The 20,652-nt window shown below is 49.4% G+C and overlaps 1 protein-coding gene across 1 annotated transcript in view; it reads right to left on the bottom strand.

Annotated features, from left to right (window-relative positions):
* Window positions 1-2,142: 2,142 nt before the first annotated feature.
* Window positions 2,143-20,652, bottom strand: part of PDCD11 (programmed cell death 11) — a 254,756-nt gene continuing 236,246 nt past the window's right edge. Inside the window, exons 32-36 of the mRNA XM_075348616.1 lie at window positions 11,651-11,871; window positions 11,401-11,569; window positions 9,616-9,769; window positions 4,919-5,084; window positions 2,143-2,627 (exon numbers count right to left, since the gene is read on the bottom strand). Coding sequence (XP_075204731.1) covers window positions 2,456-2,627; window positions 4,919-5,084; window positions 9,616-9,769; window positions 11,401-11,569; window positions 11,651-11,871 — 882 coding nt within the window. The 3' untranslated portion in view covers window positions 2,143-2,455. The remainder of the gene's footprint in view (window positions 2,628-4,918; window positions 5,085-9,615; window positions 9,770-11,400; window positions 11,570-11,650; window positions 11,872-20,652) is intronic.

Raw genomic sequence — 20,652 nt, 5'->3', positions numbered from 1 at the left:
GCCGTAAAAGCGCGGTCGGCGCTAAGTCCCCGGCGCACTACAAGTCCCAGCCGCGCCGCCGCTCCCGGAGCGTCCGGCGCGGTAGTTCCCCATACATAAAGTCACTCAGCTAGGCTGCAGTGACTGTAACCCTTTACTGTCCCCGGCGCACTAGCACACCCAGCAAGTCTGGAGTGTGCTGTGCCTGTGCGTACGGGGACACAGAGTACCTGAATGGTGCAGGGCCATGTCCCTGAACGGTACCCAGCTCCGTATCCAGCAGGTTCAATGGGTCTGTGGATGGAGCCCGGCCTCAGGGCTTTGGGGCCGGTAAGATCCCACTTCCTCAGAGCCCCTCAGGGGGATGGGGAAGGAAAGCAGCATGTGGGCTCCAGCCGCCGTACCAGCAATAGGTACCTCAACCTTACAAACCACAAGCGGGGTGAGAAGGGAGCATGCTGGGGGCCCTATATGGGCCCTCTTTTCTTCCATCCGAAATAGTCAGCAGCTGCTGCTGACTAAGTTGTGGAGCTATGCGTGGATGTCTGACCTCCTTCGCACAAAGCAGAAAACTGGTGAGCCAGTGATCCCACTGGGGGTGTATAGCCAGAAGGGGAGGGGCCTTACACTTTTTAGTGTAATGCTTTGTGTGGCCTCCGGAGGCAGTAGCTATACACCCAATCGTCTGGGTCTCCCAATGGAGCGCCGAAGAAAAATTAAATAAAAGCAGAATTTTATTTAATTTGCGCATGGATTTCTACTACAGCTAATAATCCCCGATATAGATAATGAGCACTAAATATACCCTTTATTACAATGGCATATTATTATGTTAGGACTGTGTAGTATTGTCTTGATTTTCAAATTGCATTTGTAATTACTGAACACCCCTGGCTTATTCAATTCAAGTCCCCAGAGAAAATAAAAGCAGGGCTGTTCCGAGCAGGAGACTTGACGTTGTTCCACGTGACCGCTGCATTCAATGGGCAGACTATGAGTGGCTAAAATTATTCATTATTTCATAAGAGCAGATGTCCACTTGGACAATATAGTAAAAGGCTGCTGCTCTGATTACAGTGGTCACGTGGAACAACAATGTTAAAGACTCCCTGGACGCAGCAGCACAAGACGGCAAAACTGTGAATGGAGAGTATACATTATTTTTCACTACAGAGACCTTACTTGATTACGCAGAGTTTGTCCGGTAGTAGACAAATCTCTTTAAATAAGAAAGCCATGTATGCTAAATGATAACGTATCACAATAAGGCCTAAGCCACACGGCATGAAAATCAGTGCGAGTGGAATACGATATAAAAGAAAAAAAAAAATTTGCATTCCACTATGACCAATATTAGCCCTTGTCAGCGCACGAGTCGTTTTCTCAGCCCTGATCGGACAGAGAAAACAATCGCAGCATGCTGCGATTGTAATGTGAGACTCTCTCGCGCGCCCATTCAAGTCTATGGGGCGAGAGAAGAAAAATCGCACTGCACTCGCATTACACCGGTGTACTGCGAGTTAAGGGCGAGAAAGGCAATAGCCGGCTACGGAGGAGAGAGGGAGATAAATCCCTCCCTCCCCTCCTCAGTGCCGGCCCACCCCTCCGCAGCTGAGGTCCGCTCGAACGGTCGGACTTCAGTCGCAGGGACACGCGCATGACACTCGGCTCTGCTGTACAGCCAGCATGAGCCGAGTGTCATGCGAGGGGATCGCAGTAATCCCAGTGTGGCCACAGCCTAACTGTATGGTCTGGGCCTGATAATCAATTGTCAGCTGTAGTAAATTGTTACCAGACGTTATTGTAAACCAGACTCCATAGGTATGCTGAAAATAGAGCTCCGTCCGTGCAAAATACCCAGCTGTAGTAGTAGGTTTGCTAGCGGAATATTGGGTAACAACTTACCAATTGACTAGTTGGTACTTGACTAGTGATATTGTGAAGGAGGCGGTCTGTCGGACTCTGTGCAATAGCTAAGCCAGCCCCCTTCCCGGTCTTTATATCCGCCATGACAGAAGGGGGCTGGCTTAGCTAATGAACTAAACCACTTACCCAGCTCTTTTCACATGTGTCAGTGACCAGAAGCAAATGCAGAGAGGCTTCCTTTCAGTGCAGAAACAAACCCAGAAGCGTAGTAATGAAATGGTGACACCAGGCTGAATCCAAAGTATATTTGTAAGATAAAAATGTTACATTTATTTTCCGGCTGGACAAGCGCTGTACAGAGCTGCATTTATTTGATTACCACCTGCCGCTGTGTTCAATAAAACGCATATTGAAAATAGACTTCACTGTTCGGCTTCAGTCTTTTCCGTGCAGGACATCTGCATCTAATTAGCTTTCCCGAGGAAAGTCGTTACATAAGGGACCATGTGATTTCCACAACCACAAAAACAAGTCACAGAGACGGCCGGGGTTTGGAGTTTTCCCAAATCTGTACAAAGTCAGTAGTACAAGCTCCACAGAGGCGCGGGCTTCATGTCGTGGTCACAGACCCTTTGGATTCCACATAGTTCAGGGCCTTCTCCTTCACGGCCTGAATGGTCTTCTCATTGCCGTGCGTCTTCTCGTACTCCAGGTAGCGCTTGAAGAAGAACTTTATTTTCTTTGGTGGTAAACTCAGATGAATGACCCGCTCAAAGATATCTCTGTGAAAAGAATGATAGGAATATAAACTCATGGGAACCAATTATCAGGCACAATGAGGTTAAAAGGAACCTGAAAATAGTATCTGATCTACAGGCGGAATGTTCTAGAAGCAGGAGTCGTCGATATATATTTTTGTTGGAAAACTGGTATTTTATTCATTGAAATCCTGGTATAGAATAGATAGGAGTCCAGTGGGCGGAGCTACTCAGTGACAGTCTTCCCTGTATCACTATGTATGCAGAGGTAGCGGTCACTATTAGGACCGCCCACTGGACTCCTATACATACAAACACCAGGGATTTCAATGAATAAAATAGAAGTTATACTGAATCTTTTCCCACAAACCCATATCTCATTCTGCTCAGCCTCTCCTTTTATATACCGTGCTGTCCACAGATGCAACTGTATGTACAATGGGACAGGTTCCCTTTAAAGGGAAACTTTAGGGGAAAAAAATACTGTATGATATATAGTGAAGGGTCTATAGATGTGTATAACACAGGGATTCATAAAATGCTTCAATCTAAGCATGGCATTGTTAGCTTTGCATTGTGTTCATTTCTATAAGATTCTTTGACTATTAAGGGATTGTACAAGGTTGGATAAAGATGGCTGCTTTTATTTCCAAAAACAGTAACACAGCTGTGCATAGTATAGCTCCGCATCACTCATCTCATCAAAGCCACGCTACAATACCAGAGATCACTTGTGGACAGGTAAGGTGCGGTATTTTTTTTTTATCCGATATTGTACAATCTTTTAAAGACTGAAAGTGAAATATTGTTAGAGAGAAAATGACGGCAGAATCTGCTCCGACTCCTCCACTCCCGATTCATTTACATTTCCTACAGGGTCTCGGCTCAGGTTTGGAAGTTAACGGTTACACACGGGCTAAAGAATAACTTTCCCAGTCTTGGGGAATCAGACTAATCCCGAGAACGGGGGGGAATCCGACTAATCCCGAGAAAGGGGGGGAATCCGACTAATCCCGAGAACGGGGGGGAATCCGACTAATCCCGAGAACAAGGGGGAATCAGACTAATTCCGGGAACCGGAGCTCTGAAGAGTCCCTAGTGAATGGAGCAGAGACTGAATGGATCGGCAATTTGCATGCTCGTTCTGGCAGTACCGAAGACCAGCTGATGGTTGTGCTCGGCTATCTCTGGTAGTCCCAGAGAGGATGAATGGCACATAGAAGCGCGTGACCAAACGCTGCTCCATTCATATCGGACTGTCGGAAACAATGGAGGTGCAAGCAATCGAGAAGTCATCCACTACCATAACTTGTAAGCTTGAGACTAACCCCCTTTAAGGCAATACAGAATAATCATCTTTATTTTTATATAGTACTAGCTGTAGTACCCAGGCATTGCCCGGGATAGTAACTGTCACTCTCCCAGTCTCTTTCCTTGTCCGTCTGTGTCACTCTCTCTCTCCCAGTCTCTTTCCTTGTCCGTCTGTGTCACTATCTGTGTCTCCCTCTCTCTGTGTCCCCGCCCGTCCCTCTTTCCCTGCCTGTCTGTTTTTGTATGTCTCTCTCTATCAGTCTCCCAACTGACATCATATTACCTCACACATAAGCTTCTTATACTGTGACTATCGTTTGTTCCTATAGCAACCAATCACAGCGGCTATTAATAACCAGTAGTTCCAGGCTCCATTCACTTTAATTTAGGCAGGTTTTTTGCAGTGTAACTAAAGCGCGAGGTTAAATTTTCCCGTCAAAACATAGTCTACGACGTTCCCTGGGTCACATGGAGTGTGTGCAAAATTTGGTGATTTTAAATGAGACAGTGCGGATTTCTTTAGTGGACATACACACATACATGCATACAAACATACATACATACACACATACACACAGCTTTATATATTAGACAAACATTCTGCAGCGCTTTACACACATCAACATCACTGTCCCCATTGGGGCTCACAATCTAAGGTCCCTATAGTATGTCTTTGGAGTGTGGGAGGAAACCAGAAAACCCGGAGGAAACCCACACAAACACGGGGAGAACATACAAACTCCTTAAAGATGTTGTCCTTAGTGGGATTTGAACCCAGAAGCCCAGCGCTGTAAGACTGCAGTGCTAACCACTGAGCCACAGTGCTGCCCTAAATGAGCCAACCAGGCACCGCTGCATCCATGTCTCTAGGCATTCCTATTGAATCTACCCTGGCACATCTATGTGAAACTACACTCCCCACCATGGTGTACACGCGAGTGTTGTAGTTTCACGTTCAGAGCTCTGAATACAGCAAGACCAAACAATAAAGTAAGCGTGCTCACCTGATTTCCTTCTTTGTGCCATATTTCACCATCATGTCGATGTACACGGACCAGATGTCTGTGCGTTTAGGGTAACTGCTCAATGTACTTTCAAACAAGGCCTTGGCTCGCACGGTATCTCCCATGCGGAACTCCAGCTGAGCAAACTTGGAGATCAGATCCACATCTGAAAATAAGAAAGGGAGGTTACACTTCTACCTAAAGCCTGTAGAAAATTGATAAATGGAGCTCTGCATGTTAAAGCACCACTCCTGCGGTTTTTCTTTTTCAGCACTGAAGTGGCGCTTAAAATCTAAGCCCCTACCTCATCATTAACTCGCTTTCTGGCAACTTCACCTTTCACCGGTCCCGCGGTGACAACTTGTGACAAAAATGTGTGAGTGGCCGGAAATCAGAAGTTACGCCACAAGCTCTCAATACAAGTCTATGAGAGCCAGAACAAGGCTCTCAGAGTTTCATTGAGTTGTGATCACTGAAGCTGCTGGCTGGTCAGAAACTGCAGTACACTGACCAGAGCGAAGGTGACAGAAGGTTGAAACCGCCGGGAGGTGAGTATAACACAGGGGTCAGGGACCCTCCAGCAGTACAGTAAAAAATAAACGCTGGAGTGGTGCATTAAAGGGGTTGTCCACTCCTGGCAAAATCTCAATAGAACATTACAATATATAGCTATGAATGCAAGTATGCAACTAGTGGGCATGCGACAATTACTGAAGCCAAATCCTAACAGTGTGTGCACTGCGCGCTGTTAGAAGTCGGCGCTTAAGTAAGATTTCACCAGGAGTAGACAGAGTGAGAACTTCTAAAATACAGAAATGTCTATAAATCTCAAGCACCAGGTGCATGAATAAGCAGGACAAAGTTTCTTTAACATTAAAATGTGATGAAAGCGTATTTCCTATGCGAAATAATATGCTAATCAATATTATCTCCTTAAAAAGGACCCTGTCAGGACATTTTTGCTATGTAATCTGAAGCCAGCATGCTGCAAGAGTTAACATGAAGTTTACAGCCAGCTCTGATCTCAAAGTCTGCTTTTCTTTACCTGCAATATTAGTTTAAGCTTCTTACCTTTATCATTAGTGGGGCTCAGCTGTGTGAGCTGTAGTCAGACTCTGCCCCCTTCTCTGACTAGCAGCTTCTGTCTATGGAAATGTGCACAGAACACCTGGTGTGGATGGCGGCAGCTCTCTCAGCTCTGCTACATGAAAAACCTCAAATCTTTCACTGTGTCAGAACGGCTGCAGCCACTAATCTAAGTGATACATCGTTGGATTCAAAAACACTACCTACAGCATGCTACTCTCAGATGAAATAACAAAAATCTGCTGACAAATTCCCTTTAAGTAGCATGTGACGTTTTGGGCTTTTGTTTTTTTACCCTCATTCTTCTAAGAGCCATAACTTTTTTTTCTGAGAACTTAGGCATATGAAAACTTGTTTTTGTTTTGTGGGACAAGTTGGATTTTTGGATGATACCATTAATTTTACCTTGCGATGTACTAAAAAACTGGAAGTCTGAGAGCGGTGAAATTGCAAAAAAAAAAATAAAAAAATAATAATAATAATGCAATATTACAATTGTTTTTGGGGTTCCGTCTTTATGGCATTTATTGTACGGTAAATATGATCTTGCAACTTGTTGCTCCAGGTCCCAATGGTTATGGGAAAACCAAACGTGCGTGTTTTTTTTCTTTTCTTTGTTTAAGTGATGGCACAAGGAAAAAAAAATTTCCATCATTTTTCAAAACTCATAACTTTTCTGTACATAGAGCTGTCAAAAGGGGTTGTTTTTTACGTGGCAAGCGGTCACTTTTTTATACCATTTTGGGTTAGATGTTTTGATTGTTTCTGAATGCATTTTTTTGCGCAGTTGCAACGGACTCAAAAACATGCAAAGCGGTAACAATATTTTAAATGTCACCCTTTGCCTGTGATTGGTCGGTCTTCCTTTTGTTGGAAGTCACTTCAAAAATAGGACTTCCTAGTGCGCCCAACGTCTCGAAGGGGGGGGGCGCCCAACGTCTCGAAGGGGGGGGGGGCGCCCAACGTCTCGAAAGGGGGGGGGGGGCGCCCAACGTCTCGAAAGGGGGGGGGGGGCGCCCAACGTCTCGAGGGGGGGGGGGCGCCCAACGTCTCGAAGGGGGGGGGGCGCCCAACGTCTCGAAGGGGGGGGGGGGCGCCCCAACGTCTCGAAGGGGGGGGGGCGCCCAACGTCTCGAAGGGGGGGGGGGGGGCGCCCAACGTCTCGAAGGGGGGGGGGGGGCGCCCAACGTCTCGAAGGGGGGGGGGGGGGCGCCCAACGTCTCGAAGGGGGGGAGGGCGCCCAACGTCTCGAAGGGGGGGGGGGGCGCCCAACGTCTCGAAGGGGGGGGGGCGCCCAACGTCTCGAAGGGGGGGGGGCGCCCAACGTCTCGAAGGGGGGGGGCGCCCAACGTCTCGAAGGGGGGGGGGGGGGCGCCCAACGTCTCGAAGGGGGGGGGGGGGCGCCCAACGTCTCGAAGGGGGGGGGGGGGGCGCCCAACGTCTCGAAGGGGGGGGGGGGCGCCCAACGTCTCGAAGGGGGGGGCGCCCAACGTCTCGAAGGGGGGGCGCCCAACGTCTCGAAGGGGGGGGGCGCCCAACGTCTCGAAGGGGGGGGGGGCGCCCAACGTCTCGAAGGGGGGGGCGCCCAACGCCTCGAAGGGGGGGGCGCCCAACGCCTCGAAGGGGGGGCGCCCAACGCCTCGAAGGGGGGGGGGCGCCCAACGTCTCGAAGGGGGGGGGGCGCCCAACGTCTCGAAGGGGGGGGGCGCCCAACGTCTCGAAGGGGGGGGGCGCCCAACGTCTCGAAGGGGGGGGCGCCCAACGTCTCGAAGGGGGGGGGCGCCCAACGTCTCGAAGGGGGGGGCGCCCAACGTCTCGAAGGGGGGGGCGCCCAACGTCTCGAAGGGGGGGGGCGCCCAACGTCTCGAAGGGGGGTGCGCCCAACGTCTCGAAGGGGGGTGCGCCCAACGTCTGGTCCCCAGTGGCTCTTACTCTTGGTCACAACGGCAGAATGGAGTGGACGGGCAGACGCTGGTTCCTGAAGTTGCCAGCTGTGCCCAAGTAGGATGTGCTGAATATGCTGGACGTCTCAGGTTACCTCTTTCCCATATTCGTTAAAAGCCTCCAGTCCAATAATTTATTGGGGGTGGGTGAGTGGGTGGGGGACAGAAGAACAATGGTGCCGTATATAACTATTTAGGACTGCAGGTACGTAATTTTTACAAATCCCAACACGCACCCACATGCTAGAGAACGTAGTGTTCACTATTCAGCAGGTGCATCTTCTTGACCTGGGGGTATTTTCAGACCGAATTCTGAAAGAAGTGTTGCTGTTATGTTGCTATTTACCAGGTTGTGATGAACCAGAGAGAAACTACAACTGAAAGAATAACGTCTATATTTGCTTAATCTCCCTTGTTCGCTGTCCTGTCAGTCAGTATTACCACTCCATGGCAGCTCGTGACGTGTGAGGCTGAATGAGCTCGCCTGTGTCAGTCTGCGCACCGGTGTGGGAGAAACACACAAACTAACACCAGCTATGACCAGACATACACAGAGGAAAGGTTATGTCTTGAGCTTCATCAGAATATACTTTAATAAGGTTACATTCTATGATCCTTGCGATCTACCCCTGTACATGTAAGACCTCTTTCACACGTCTGTGCAAAACGCTGACGTTTTGCATGGACCGTGTTGAAGGTACGTATGGCCATCCGTGTGCTGTGATTTTGACTATCACGGATAGCACACGGAGAGCAGGAACTTTTCATTGGCGCGGCTATCTCAGTCACTGCTGCTTCCAGGTCCATAGTGCAGTGAATATTCATGAGCATAATGAGCAGCGCCAAAGACAAAAGTGCTGGAGACAAGGGTGTATAGAAAATCATTTTATTTCAAAGACACATGTTTTCTCCGGTACATGTCACACGGATCACATCAATGTGCGGTCCCGTGTGACATAAGTGCTGCTGGAGAGAAAACAGACATGTCGCCGTTTGGAGCACACAGAAACATATATGCAGCACACGGACACACGTCTGTGAGAAAACACTATGTGTGTGCAGACCCATTGATTTTAATGGGTCTGCATATATCCGTGTCTCACGATATGTATGAAAATGGACGTCTCACGGACGTCTGAAGGAGGCCTAACAGACAGAACCGGCTTTCATGGAGACCCAAAGTATTCCCAGAATCGGAGGAGTGCAGTACAACAATGTAATAATGTGGATGGAAGAACTGACAGGAGAACATTGTACTATCACTATATGAAAATTATTCTGGAGGTGACCCAGGCCACGACGGTCACTCCTAAGCATCAACCACTTGTATCATATGGAAAGCTCACTCTGCCCTATGGCTTCTGCACATTTTCCAATAGAGTAATTTCCATTACAGCTCGGAGCCTGTCTTTTCCAAGCCCTTCAAAAGTTTAGTAGGTATTGCTCCATAGCTTGCAAATTTTATGCTGGCCTCTTTCTGGAGAGACTTTTGGAGAGACCAGATGCTAACAATGGGAAGGTGATGAAAGAACCTTAAGCGGATAGATAAATTATACCCATGTGTGCATCATCCAGAGATTCCTCCTACCATACAGTGCTTGTGTGCGCCCGCCCCCCCCTAGTCCGGACCTTTTCCCTGAACCCTACCCCCATGAATTTGCTACTCACGTTCTTTATCTGGCACACATTTCAGGGCTTGCTGCAGCAGTCTGTGCGTGGCCTCGGACTGGCCTTGTTTCAGAAGAAACGTGGCGTATTTCCACCACACGGACTTCTCCTGCCGGAATCGCTTCACCATGGTTTTGTACAAATTTTCAGCCTCCTAAAAACAAAAGGGCGATATTCCTCAATATTTACACCGTATATAAAGATGGGTTTTCTGCACCATATTTATTTTGTGCGAATTACACAATGCAGATTCTAAAAAGAAAAATCTGCAAGTATCAGATCTACATAAGGCTGTGTGCGCACAGTGCATTTTTGATGCAGATTGTGGCACGAGTCTGCATGCCTATCCTTATGCCAATGAAAATCCTGAAGTGCTGTGCACATGTTGCTTATTTTTTTCCTTGCGAATTTGGTGCAGAAAATAATCTGTGACATGTCAATTCTTCGCACGTTTTTTCCTGCGCTTTTCAGCCCTTCAAGCCATTGACTTCGTTAAAAAAAATATATGGTACAAACACACCAAAAACGCATGTGATTTTCTGCCAGAAGGTGCAGATTTGATGCAGAAAATGTCTTCACCAAATCTGCAACGGGCGCACATAGCCTAAATCTGCAGATTTTCCTGGGTCTGACTTACAACCTAATGTGTTATGGGGGCCTCTGACTCGCCCTCAATAGAGGAACTTGGGAGGTGGCAGGTTGAGTATGAGACAAGCTGCCACCGAGTCACCGGCATCAGTTTACTTTTCTCTTTCAATGAAAAACACATGCATACTCCACCAATATGAGCAGACATGTGCACAATAAAGATTGTTTAATTACAGAAGAATCTATATGTGTGAGGTCAACTAAAAAACAGATGAGCCAAATTGAGTGAAGCATCAAGAGGCCACAAATAAAAAATATTGGGGAATCTGCTGTAATCTTGGATAATAGCCTGGATTTTTATTTTTTTAACCAAAAACAGTAGATACAGCATCAGTCTCACAGCCAAACATACCATATTTTCCGGATTGTAAGACACTTTTTTTTCCCTCAAAAAACTGGGGACAATATGGGAGTGCTTCTTACAATACGGCGTACAGGGGCGGTGGTGGAGCGGGGTCATAGGAGGCAGGGTCAGCGATACTGAGGGTGTCACTGCAGTGTTGCAGCAGGCGCCTGATCTGACTGCGGGCTCTATTGAATCGCCTGCGGTTGACGCGATGAACTTCAACAAAATGGCTGCGGAGGCGGCGTGTGCACAGATTGACGCGATGGACTTCAAGAAAATGGCCGCAGAGGCCTTTCTGTGCACACGCTACCTCCGCGGCCATTTTCTTGAAATCCATTGTGTCAACCGCGGGCAATTCAATGGAACCAGCAGTCAAATCAGGAACCCTCCACCGCAGCGACACCCCGTCCTGTAACCCTCCTGAGTCGCTCCGCTGAAGTGACAAACCCCCCTCACGCAGCTTACCGGCAGATCAATGGCGCCCGCCGCAACACCCCCGAGGCCACAGTATCGTCGACCCTCCGTCCACTAACTATCCTGAGATGCAACACCTCCTCCTCTGAGCCCGCAGCATCGCTGACCCTGCCTCCTGTGACCCTCCTGAGCCGTGCCCCCCGGTAAGCATTAGGATTAAGACACTAGGATTATTAGATGGACCCTCATTTCAACATTATAAATGATTTTTTCCTATTTTCCTCCTCTAAATTTGGGGTGCATCTTATAAACTGAAAAATAAGATAATCAGATTTGGAGACTGGTTGGTTGTACTTGTTGTGGAGCGAGATCTTTACCTTTAACTTTTCAGACTTGAGGTATATATCTACCAAATGCTGAAAGGCTTTCAGAGGATCATTGTACTGAATGGCTCGTTCAAAGACTTTTTGTAGGGTCTCCTCTGTCCCAAAGGTGTTCTCCATATTGAGCATTGCAACCCAAACACTCAGCTTCTCTTGCTCCTCTCTGAAACGGTTAAAATAAGTCAATTGATTAATATGCTCTCTCCTCATGTCGTATAATAAGAGCAGCGGATGATCTCCTTACCGGAAGTAAATGGTTTGCAGGGCTCTCTCGGCCACAGCCCGTGCCTGCTCGAGATCTGTGGCCTGGAGGTGATACTCTATGTACTGGATCCAGTTGGCGGAGTTGTTCGGAGAGCTTATGACAAGACGCTCAAACTCGTGCACAGACTGTGGCGGCTGGTTCGGATCCACGACTGCCATCTTAGTTTGTGTTTTCTGATCATCTTTTTTAGTTTTCTTAGTCTGAAAAAAATAATTTAGGATAAAAATGTGTCATTTCCCACTCTACGTATTCATATTAATTCAAAGATGGCGTTAACGCCCTGCCTGGCTGTATTAACAAATGTACTTCTGGGCAAAAAGTCCAAATTTAGGAAAATTCCATGTGAGTTTATGGTTCATTGTAACTGTAGACTTAAAAGGGAGAGAACTCCATTCACTTCCAGTGTAAAAGCACAGATCTAATAGAATAAGTATCACATGAGCCCAGGTCTCCCAAGGAGTGAGGGTCCCAGAGGGACCTCCACCTATCCGGCATTTATCACATAGACTGGTAATATTTCTTAAAATGTATAACATTTGTATACCCCTTTAATTTGATAAAGTTCTTAAAGTTAACAAAGGGTTTTATGGGACTGGGGACTTTATGGCAGAGCAGTGGGAATTCGGCTCCAGGCACCCTACAATCCGCAGGTTAAAGGGGCCTATGGGGGCAGAGATCGCTTGTTGTTGACCAAGTACTGTACTTTTTATTGAGGCCGAGCCTGGTACTGCAGCTCTCCCCGACTCACTCCCATTAACTTAATGGGGCCGAGGAGCAATACTGGTCACCACCACTTCAAAATGAACAAAGGTGCTCAATGCACACAAAGAAGATGGTCATGTTAAACAACTATCTTAAAGCACTCCATATACATTAGACTAATGTTCGTTGAACCCACCAATAACAACAGCTTCAGACAAGAGTCTAAAAGGTACCTTCACACATAGCGAGATCGCTGCCGAGTCACAGATTCTGTGATGCAATGAAGACCTCGCCAGCGATCTCGCTACGTTTGACACATAGCAGCGACCAGGCCCCTGCTGTGAGATCGCTGGTCGTGTCGGAATGGCCTGGACCATTTTTTGATCGTCGAGGTCCTGCTGGGCAGGATGCATCGGTGTGTTTGACGCCTTACCAACAACCTCATTGACGACTCAGTGCTCAGACACGGACAGCCACGTAGGCCTGAATCGTTACACTAACTGCCATGTGACAGGGTCCCAACGACCACCGAGATAGTTATACAGGTCACTATGGTCACTGTATCGTTACTGCGTCGCTGGGAAGATCTGACTGTGTGACATCTCACCAGCGACCACGTAGCGACTTACCAGCGATCCTTATCAGGTCGTATCGTTTTCAGGATTGCTGTAAAGTCGTTAAATGTGATGGGGGCTTAAGGCTGTGTACCCACGATCAGTGTTTGCAGCGTTTTGGATGTACTGTGCTTTTACTGCGTCAAAAACGCTACGTTGTACAGTACAAGCACAGTGGATGGGATTTCAAGAACAAACACTGACCTGCGATGCATCTTTCCGGACCGCAGCATGTCAATTGTTTGCTGCAGAATCGCATGCGTCCTCCATAGGGAGAACACAAGTGAGAGACCGCAGGGCACTGAACTCTGATCATGAGAAGCTGCGGTCTCCTGCGGAGGAGACAAGTGGCCCCATTGATCAGGACCTGCTGTGTCCAGGATGCAGTGAGTCCTGATCGTGGGCACATACCCTAATTTGTATGGGACTATTCATGGTTGAGGAAATTAAGGATCTGCCATTGCCAATGTGGGACTGTTGATCCTTTTGTTCTACTAGAAAAAAAACAAGCCGCTTCCAGAGGAGTTTGGCAGTGGCCCCCTCAAAAAATAAGGAAGCATTTGGCAGAGTGAGTATTCCTGTGTACGAGAAAGATGGCCTAGATAGCTGCTGGCTGAACCAGTGTTCAGCCAAGAACCATCTAATCTATATGGAGGCTTAAACGGATTGTCCAGGCTTGAGCTTAAAGGGAACCTGTCAGGTGCAATATGCACCCAGAACCACAAACAGTTCTGGGTACATATTGCTAATCCCTGCCTAAGTGTCCCTGTATACACTAGAAAAGATAAAGAGATCTTTAGATAAAGTATTTCTAAAGATTCTTTAAGATATACTAATGAGCTCAGGGACTAGTCACAAAAAAGAAGGGAATTTTGTTTACTTACCGTAAATTCCTTTTCTTCTAGCTCCTATTGGGAGACCCAGACAATTGGGTGTATAGCTTCTGCCTCCGGAGGCCACACAAAGTATTACACTTTAAAAAGTGTAACCCCTCCCCTCTGCCTATACACCCTCCCATGCATCACGGGCTCCTCAGTTTTGGTGCAAAAGCACGAAGGAGGAAACTTATAAATTGGTTTAAGGTAAATTCAATCCGAAGGATGTTCGGAGAACTGAAAACCATGAAACAATTGAACATGAACAACATGTGTACACAAAAGAACAACTAGCCCGAAGGGAACAGGGGCGTGTGCTGGGTCTCCCAATAGGAGCTAGAAGAAAAGGAATTTACGGTAAGTAAACAAAATTCCCTTCTTCTTTGTCGCTCCATTGGGAGACCCAGACAATTGGGACGTCCAAAAGCAGTCCCTGGGTGGGTAAAAGAATACCTCGATAACAAGAGCCGACACGACTCCCTCTTACAGGTGGGCCACCGCCGCCTGAAGGACTCGCCTACCTAGACTGGCATCTGCCGAAGCATAGGCATGCACTTGATAGTGCTTTGTGAAAGTGTGCATACTAGACTACGTAGCTGCCTGGCACACTTGTAGAGCCGTTGCCTGGTGCCGCAATGCCCAGGACGCCCCCACGGCTCTGGTAGAATGGGCTTTCAGCCCCGAAGGAATCGGAAGCCCCGAAGAACGGTAAGCTTCAAGAATCGGTTCCTTGATCCACCGAGCCAAGGTTGACCTGGAAGCTTGCAAACCCTTACGCTGACCGGCCACAAGGACAAAGAGCGCATCTGAATGGCGCAGGGGCGCTGTGCGAGACACGTAGAATCGGAGTGCTCTCACTAGATCTAATGAGTGCAAATCCTTTTCAAAGTGGTGAATTGGATTAGGGCAAAATGAAGGTAAGGTGATATCCTGATTGAGATGAAAAGGCGATACCACCTTAGGGAGAAATTCCGGAACAGGACGGAGAACCACCTTATCCTGGTGAAAAACCAGGAAGGGGGCTTTGCATGACAGTGCTGCAAGCTCCGACACTCTACGGAGTGAAGTAACTGCTACTAGAAATGCCACTTTCTGTGAAAGACGTGATAAGGAGACATCCCGCAGCGGCTCAAAGAAGGGAATTTTGTTTACTTACCGTAAATTCCTTTTCTTCTAGCTCAAATTGGGAGACCCAGACAATTGGGTGTATAGCTATGCCTCCGGAGGCCACACAAAGTATTACACTAAAAGTGTAAAGCCCCTCCCGTTCAGCCTATACACCCCCCGTACTGCTACGGGCTCATCAGTTTTGGTGCAAAAGCCAGAAGGAGGAAAAAATTATAAACTGGTTTAAAGTAAATTCAATCCGAAGGAATATCGGAGAACTGAAACCATTTAACATGAACAACATGTGTATACAAAAACAGGGGCGGGTGCTGGGTCTCCCAATTGGAGCTAGAAGAAAAGGAATTTACGGTAAGTAAACAAAATTCCCTTCTTCTTTGTCGCTCCTAATTGGGAGACCCAGACAATTGGGACGTCCAAAAGCAGTCCCTGGGTGGGTAAATAATACCTCATAATAGAGCCGTAACGGCTCCGTCCTACAGGTGGGCAACTGCCGCCTGAAGGACTCGCCTACCTAGGCTGGCATCTGCCGAAGCATAGGTATGCACCTGATAGTGTTTCGTGAAAGTGTGCAGGCTCGACCAGGTAGCTGCCTGACACACCTGCTGAGCCGTAGCCTGGTGTCGCAAGGCCCAGGACGCTCCCACGGCCCTGGTAGAATGGGCCTTCAGTCCTGAGGGAACCGGAAGCCCCGAGGAACGGTAAGCTTAGAGAATTGGTTCCTTGATCCACCGAGCCAGGGTTGATTTGGAAGCTTGTGTCCCTTTACGCTGGCCAGCGACAAGGACAAAGAGTGCATCGGAGCGGCGCAGGGGCGCCGTACGAGAAATGTAGAGTCTGAGTGCTCTCACCAGATCTAACAAGTGCAAATCCTTTTCACATTGGTGAACTGGATGAGGACAAAACGAGGGTAAGGAGATGTCCTGATTGAGATGAAAAGGGGATACCACCTTAGGGAGGAAATCTTGGCGGACGTTGGTTTCCTAGCCTGTCTCATAGTGGCAATGACCTCTTGAGATAATCCTGAAGACGCTAGGATCCAGGACTCAATGGCCACACAGTCAGGTTGAGGGCCGCAGAATTCAGATGGAAAAACGGCCCTTGAGATAGCAAATCTGGTCGGTCTGGCAGTGCCCACGGTTGGCCGACCGTGAGATGCCACAGATCCGGGTACCACGACCTCCTCGGCCAGTCTGGAGCGACGAGGATGGCGCGGCGGCAGTCGGCCCTTATCTTGCGTAACACTCTGGGCAACAGAGCCAGAGGAGGAAACACATAAGGAAGCTGAAACTGCGACCAATCCTGAACTAAGGCGTCTGCCGCCAGAGCTCTGTGATCTTGAGATCGAGCCATGAATGTTGGGACCTTGTTGTTGTGCCGTGACGCCATTAGGTCGACGTCCGGCATCCCCCAGCGGCAACAGATCTCCTGAAACACGTCCGGGTGAAGGGACCATTCCCCTGCGTCCATGCCCTGGCGACTGAGAAAGTCTGCTTCCCAGTTTTCTACGCCCGGGATGTGAACTGCGGATATGGTGGATGCTGTGGCTTCCACCCACAGCAGAATCCTCCGGACTTCCTGGAAGGCTTGCCGACTGCGTGTCCCACCTTGGTGGTTGATGTAAGCCACCGCTGTGGAGTTGTCCGACTGAATTCGGATCTGCTTGCCTTCCAGCCACTGCTGGAACGCTTTTAGGGCAAGATACACTGCCCTGATCTCCAGAACATTGATCTGAAGTGAGGACTCTTGCTGAGTCCACGTACCCTGAGCCCTGTGGTGGAGAAAAACTGCTCCCCACCCTGACAGGCTCGCGTCCGTCGTGACCACCGCCCAGGATGGGGGTAGGAAGGATTTTCCTTTCGATAATGAGGTGGGAAGAAGCCACCACCGAAGGGAAGCTTTGGTTGCTTGAGAGAGGGAGACGTTCCTGTCTAGGGACGTCGGCCTCCTGTCCCACTTGCGTAGGATGTCCCATTGAAGAGGACGCAGGTGAAACTGCGCGAAAGGAACTGCTTCCATTGCTGCCACCATCTTCCCCAGGAAGTGCATGAGGCGCCTCAAGGGGTGTGACCGACCTTGAAGGAGAGATTGTACCCCTGTCTGTAGTGAACGCTGTTTGTCCAGCGGAAGCTTCACTATCGCTGGAAGAGTATGAAACTCCATGCCAAGATATGTCAGTGATTGGACCGGTGTCAGATTTGACTTTGGAAAATTGATGATCCACCCGAAACTCTGGAGAATCTCCAGAGTAACGTTGAGGCTGTGTTGGCATGCCTCTTGAGAGGGTGCCTTGACCAGCAGATCGTCTAAGTAAGGTATCACTGAGTGACCCTGAGAGTGGAGGACCGCAACTACTGTAGCCATGACCTTGGTGAAAACCCTTGGGGCTGTCGCCAGGCCGAACGGCAGTGCCGCGAACTGAAGGTGTTCGTCTCCTATGGCGAAGCGCAAGAAGCGCTGATGCTCTGGAGCAATTGGTACGTGGAGATAAGCATCCTTGATATCGATCGATGCTAGGAAATCTCCTTGGGACATTGAGGCGATGACGGAGCGGAGGGATTCCATCCGGAACCGCCTGGTCCTTACGTGTTTGTTGAGCAGTTTTAGGTCCAAAACAGGACGGAAGGACCCGTCCTTCTTTGGAACCACAAACAGGTTGGAGTAGAAACCGTGACCCTGTTGCTGAAGAGGAACCGGGACCACCACTCCTTCTGCCTTCAGAATGCCCACCGCCTGCAGAAGAGCCTCGGCTCGCTCGGGAGGCGGAGATGTTCTGAAGAATCGAGTCGGAGGATGAGAGCTGAACTCTATCCTGTAACCGTGAGACAAAATGTCTCTCACCCAACGGTCTTTTACTTGTGGCAGCCAGGTGTCGCAAAAGCGGGAGAGCCTGCCACCGACCGAGGATGCGGTGTGAGGAGGCCGTAAGTCATGAGGAAGCCGCCTTGGTAGCGGCACCTCCGGCGGTCTTTTTAGGGCGTGATTTAGACCACCATGCGTCGGAGTTCCTCTGATCCTTCTGAGGCCTTTTGGACGAGGAGAATTGGGACCTGCCCGTACCCCGAAAGGACCGAAACCTCGACTGTCCCCTCCTCTGTTGGGGTGTTTTTGGTTTGGCCTGGGGTAAGGATGTTTCCTTTCCCTTGGATTGTTTGATGATTTCATCCAATCTCTCACCAAACAAACGGTCGCCAGAAAATGGCAATCCAGTTAAGCACTTTTTGGAAGCCGAATCTGCCTTCCATTCCCGCAGCCACAAGGCCCTGCGTATTGCCACCGAATTGACGGCTGCAACCGCCGTACGGGTCGCAGAGTCCAGGACAGCATTAATAGCGTAGGACGCAAATGCCGACGTTTGAGAGATTATGGACGCCACCTGCGGCGCAGACGTACGTGAGTGCGTCAATTTGCGCTTGACCCGCTGAGATAGCTTGGAGTGCCCATACGGCTGCGAATGCTGGAGCAAAAGACGCGCCGATAGCTTCATAGATGGATTTCAACCAGAGCTCCATCTGTCTGTCAGTAGCATCCTTGAGTGAAGCTCCATCTTCCACTGCAACTATGGATCTAGCCGCCAGTCTGGAGATTGGAGGATCCACCTTGGGACACTGAGTCCAGCCCTTGACCACGTCAGGGGGGGAAAGGGTAACATGTATCCTTAAGGCGCTTGGAAAAACGCTTATCTGGACAAGCTCGGTGTTTCTGGACTGCCTCTCTGAAGTCAGAGTGGTCCAGAAACATACTCTTTGTACGCTTGGGAAACCTGAAACGGAATTTCTCCTGCTGAGAGGCTGACTCCTCCACTGGAGGAGCCGAGGGAGAAAAATCCAACATTTGATGTATGGACGCGATAAGATCATTCACTATGGCGTCCCCATCAGGAGTATCAAGGTTGAGAGCGGCCTCAGGATCAGAATCCTGATCAGCTACCTCCGCTTCATCTTCTGAGACCCTGAACAATGTGATGAGGTCGAGGGGATTTCCCAGCGAGCTCGCTTAGTCGGTCTGGGGCTGCGGTCCGTGTCAGAGACCTCACCCTGGGATCCATGGGACACCCCGGGAAGACATTGCTGTTCCCACTGAGGGGAACCAGGGGACAATGATTCCACAGTGCCCCTGGCTTGAGATGCCGGCCTGGACTGCAAGGCTTCTAATATCTTAGCCATAGTCTCAGAAAGTCTTTCAGTAAAAACTGCAAACTCCGTCCCTGTCACCTGGACAGTGTCAACAGGTGGTTCTCCCTGGGCCACCCTTAGCAGAGGCTCTGGCTGAGAAAGTGCCACAGGGGCCGAGCATTGCACACAATGAGGGTCAGTGGAACCTGCCGGCAGTATAGCCGTACATGCTGCACAGGCAGCATAGTAAGTCTGTGTTTTGGCACCCTTGCTATTTGTGGACGACATGCTGTTGTCTCCTCTGAGCAATACAGGAGGGTATATAGCCACAAATCAACAGTGCACCATACAGTGTAAAGTATAGACTATAATCATATAAACTATAAATACACTTCTGCACTAGTGGGGCCAGCACCACAGGTGCTGCTTACCGCCTGCGCAAAGCGTTTGTGTGGGCACCAGAATTCCTGCCTGGGTCTCTTTGAGCTTGTCTCTCCTCTCCAGCGTTAGCAGAGCTGAGAGGAATGGCTGCCAGCGTCCTGGGGAGAGGAGGGAGCCGTGGGCGTGACCCAGAAAAGTGCGGGAACTGGTGCCCCACTGTGCAGAGTGAGGGGGGTGGAGTATGCAAAGCATGCTCCAGCCCTCAGTGCTGCCGACCTGTACAGCGTCCCGCCCTTCCCCTGACTGGCAGGGTTGGGGGCGGGAAGAAAGACACAAACACACTCAGCGACGCTGAGTGTATAGTGGCACAAATGCAGCCAGCGCTGCTGTCCCCGGTGCACTAGCACACCCAGCAATGCTGGAGTGTTGCTGTGCGCGGTCCCCACGGGGACACAGAGTACCTCCAAGTAGCAGGGCCATGTCCCTGAACGATACTCGGCTCCTATCCAGCAGGGTCCTCAGGAGCTGTGGATGGAGCACGGTCTCCTGTGCCTGGAGACCGATGGGATCCCACTTCACCCAGAGCCCTAATTGAGGGATGGGGAAGGAAAGCAGCATGTGGGCTCCAGCCTCCGTACCCGCAATGGATACCTCAACCTTAACAACACCGCCGACAAGAGTGGGGTGAGAAGGGAGCATGCTGGGGGCCCTGTTATGGGCCCTCTTTTCTTCCATCCGACATAGTCAGCAGCTGCTGCTGACTAAGCTGTGGAGCTATGCGTGGATGTCTGACCTCCTTCGCACAAAGCATAAAAACTGATGAGCCCGTAGCAGTACGGGGGGTGTATAGGCTGAAGGGGAGGGGCTTTACACTTTTAGTGTAATACTTTGTGTGGCCTCCGGAGGCATAGCTATACACCCAATTGTCTGGGTCTCCCAATTAGGAGCGACAAAGAAAGGCGGTTTCTGAAGAGCCGTTAGCACCCTGTTAAGGTCCCAGGGTTCAAGCGGGCGCTTGTAAGGTGGGACTATGTGGCAAACTCCCTGCAGGAACGTGCGGACCTGCGGAATCTTGGCCAGGCGCTTTTGAAAGAATATTGAGAGTGCCGATACTTGCCCTTTGAGAGAACTAAGTGACAACCCCTTATCCATTCCGGATTGAAGGAAGG

This window comes from Anomaloglossus baeobatrachus, chromosome 5, assembly GCF_048569485.1.
Source record: "Anomaloglossus baeobatrachus isolate aAnoBae1 chromosome 5, aAnoBae1.hap1, whole genome shotgun sequence".
Classification (NCBI taxonomy): Eukaryota; Metazoa; Chordata; class Amphibia; order Anura; family Aromobatidae; genus Anomaloglossus; species Anomaloglossus baeobatrachus.
Note: the sequence above shows the minus strand (reverse complement) of the source record. Positions and strands in the feature narration are given on the sequence as shown.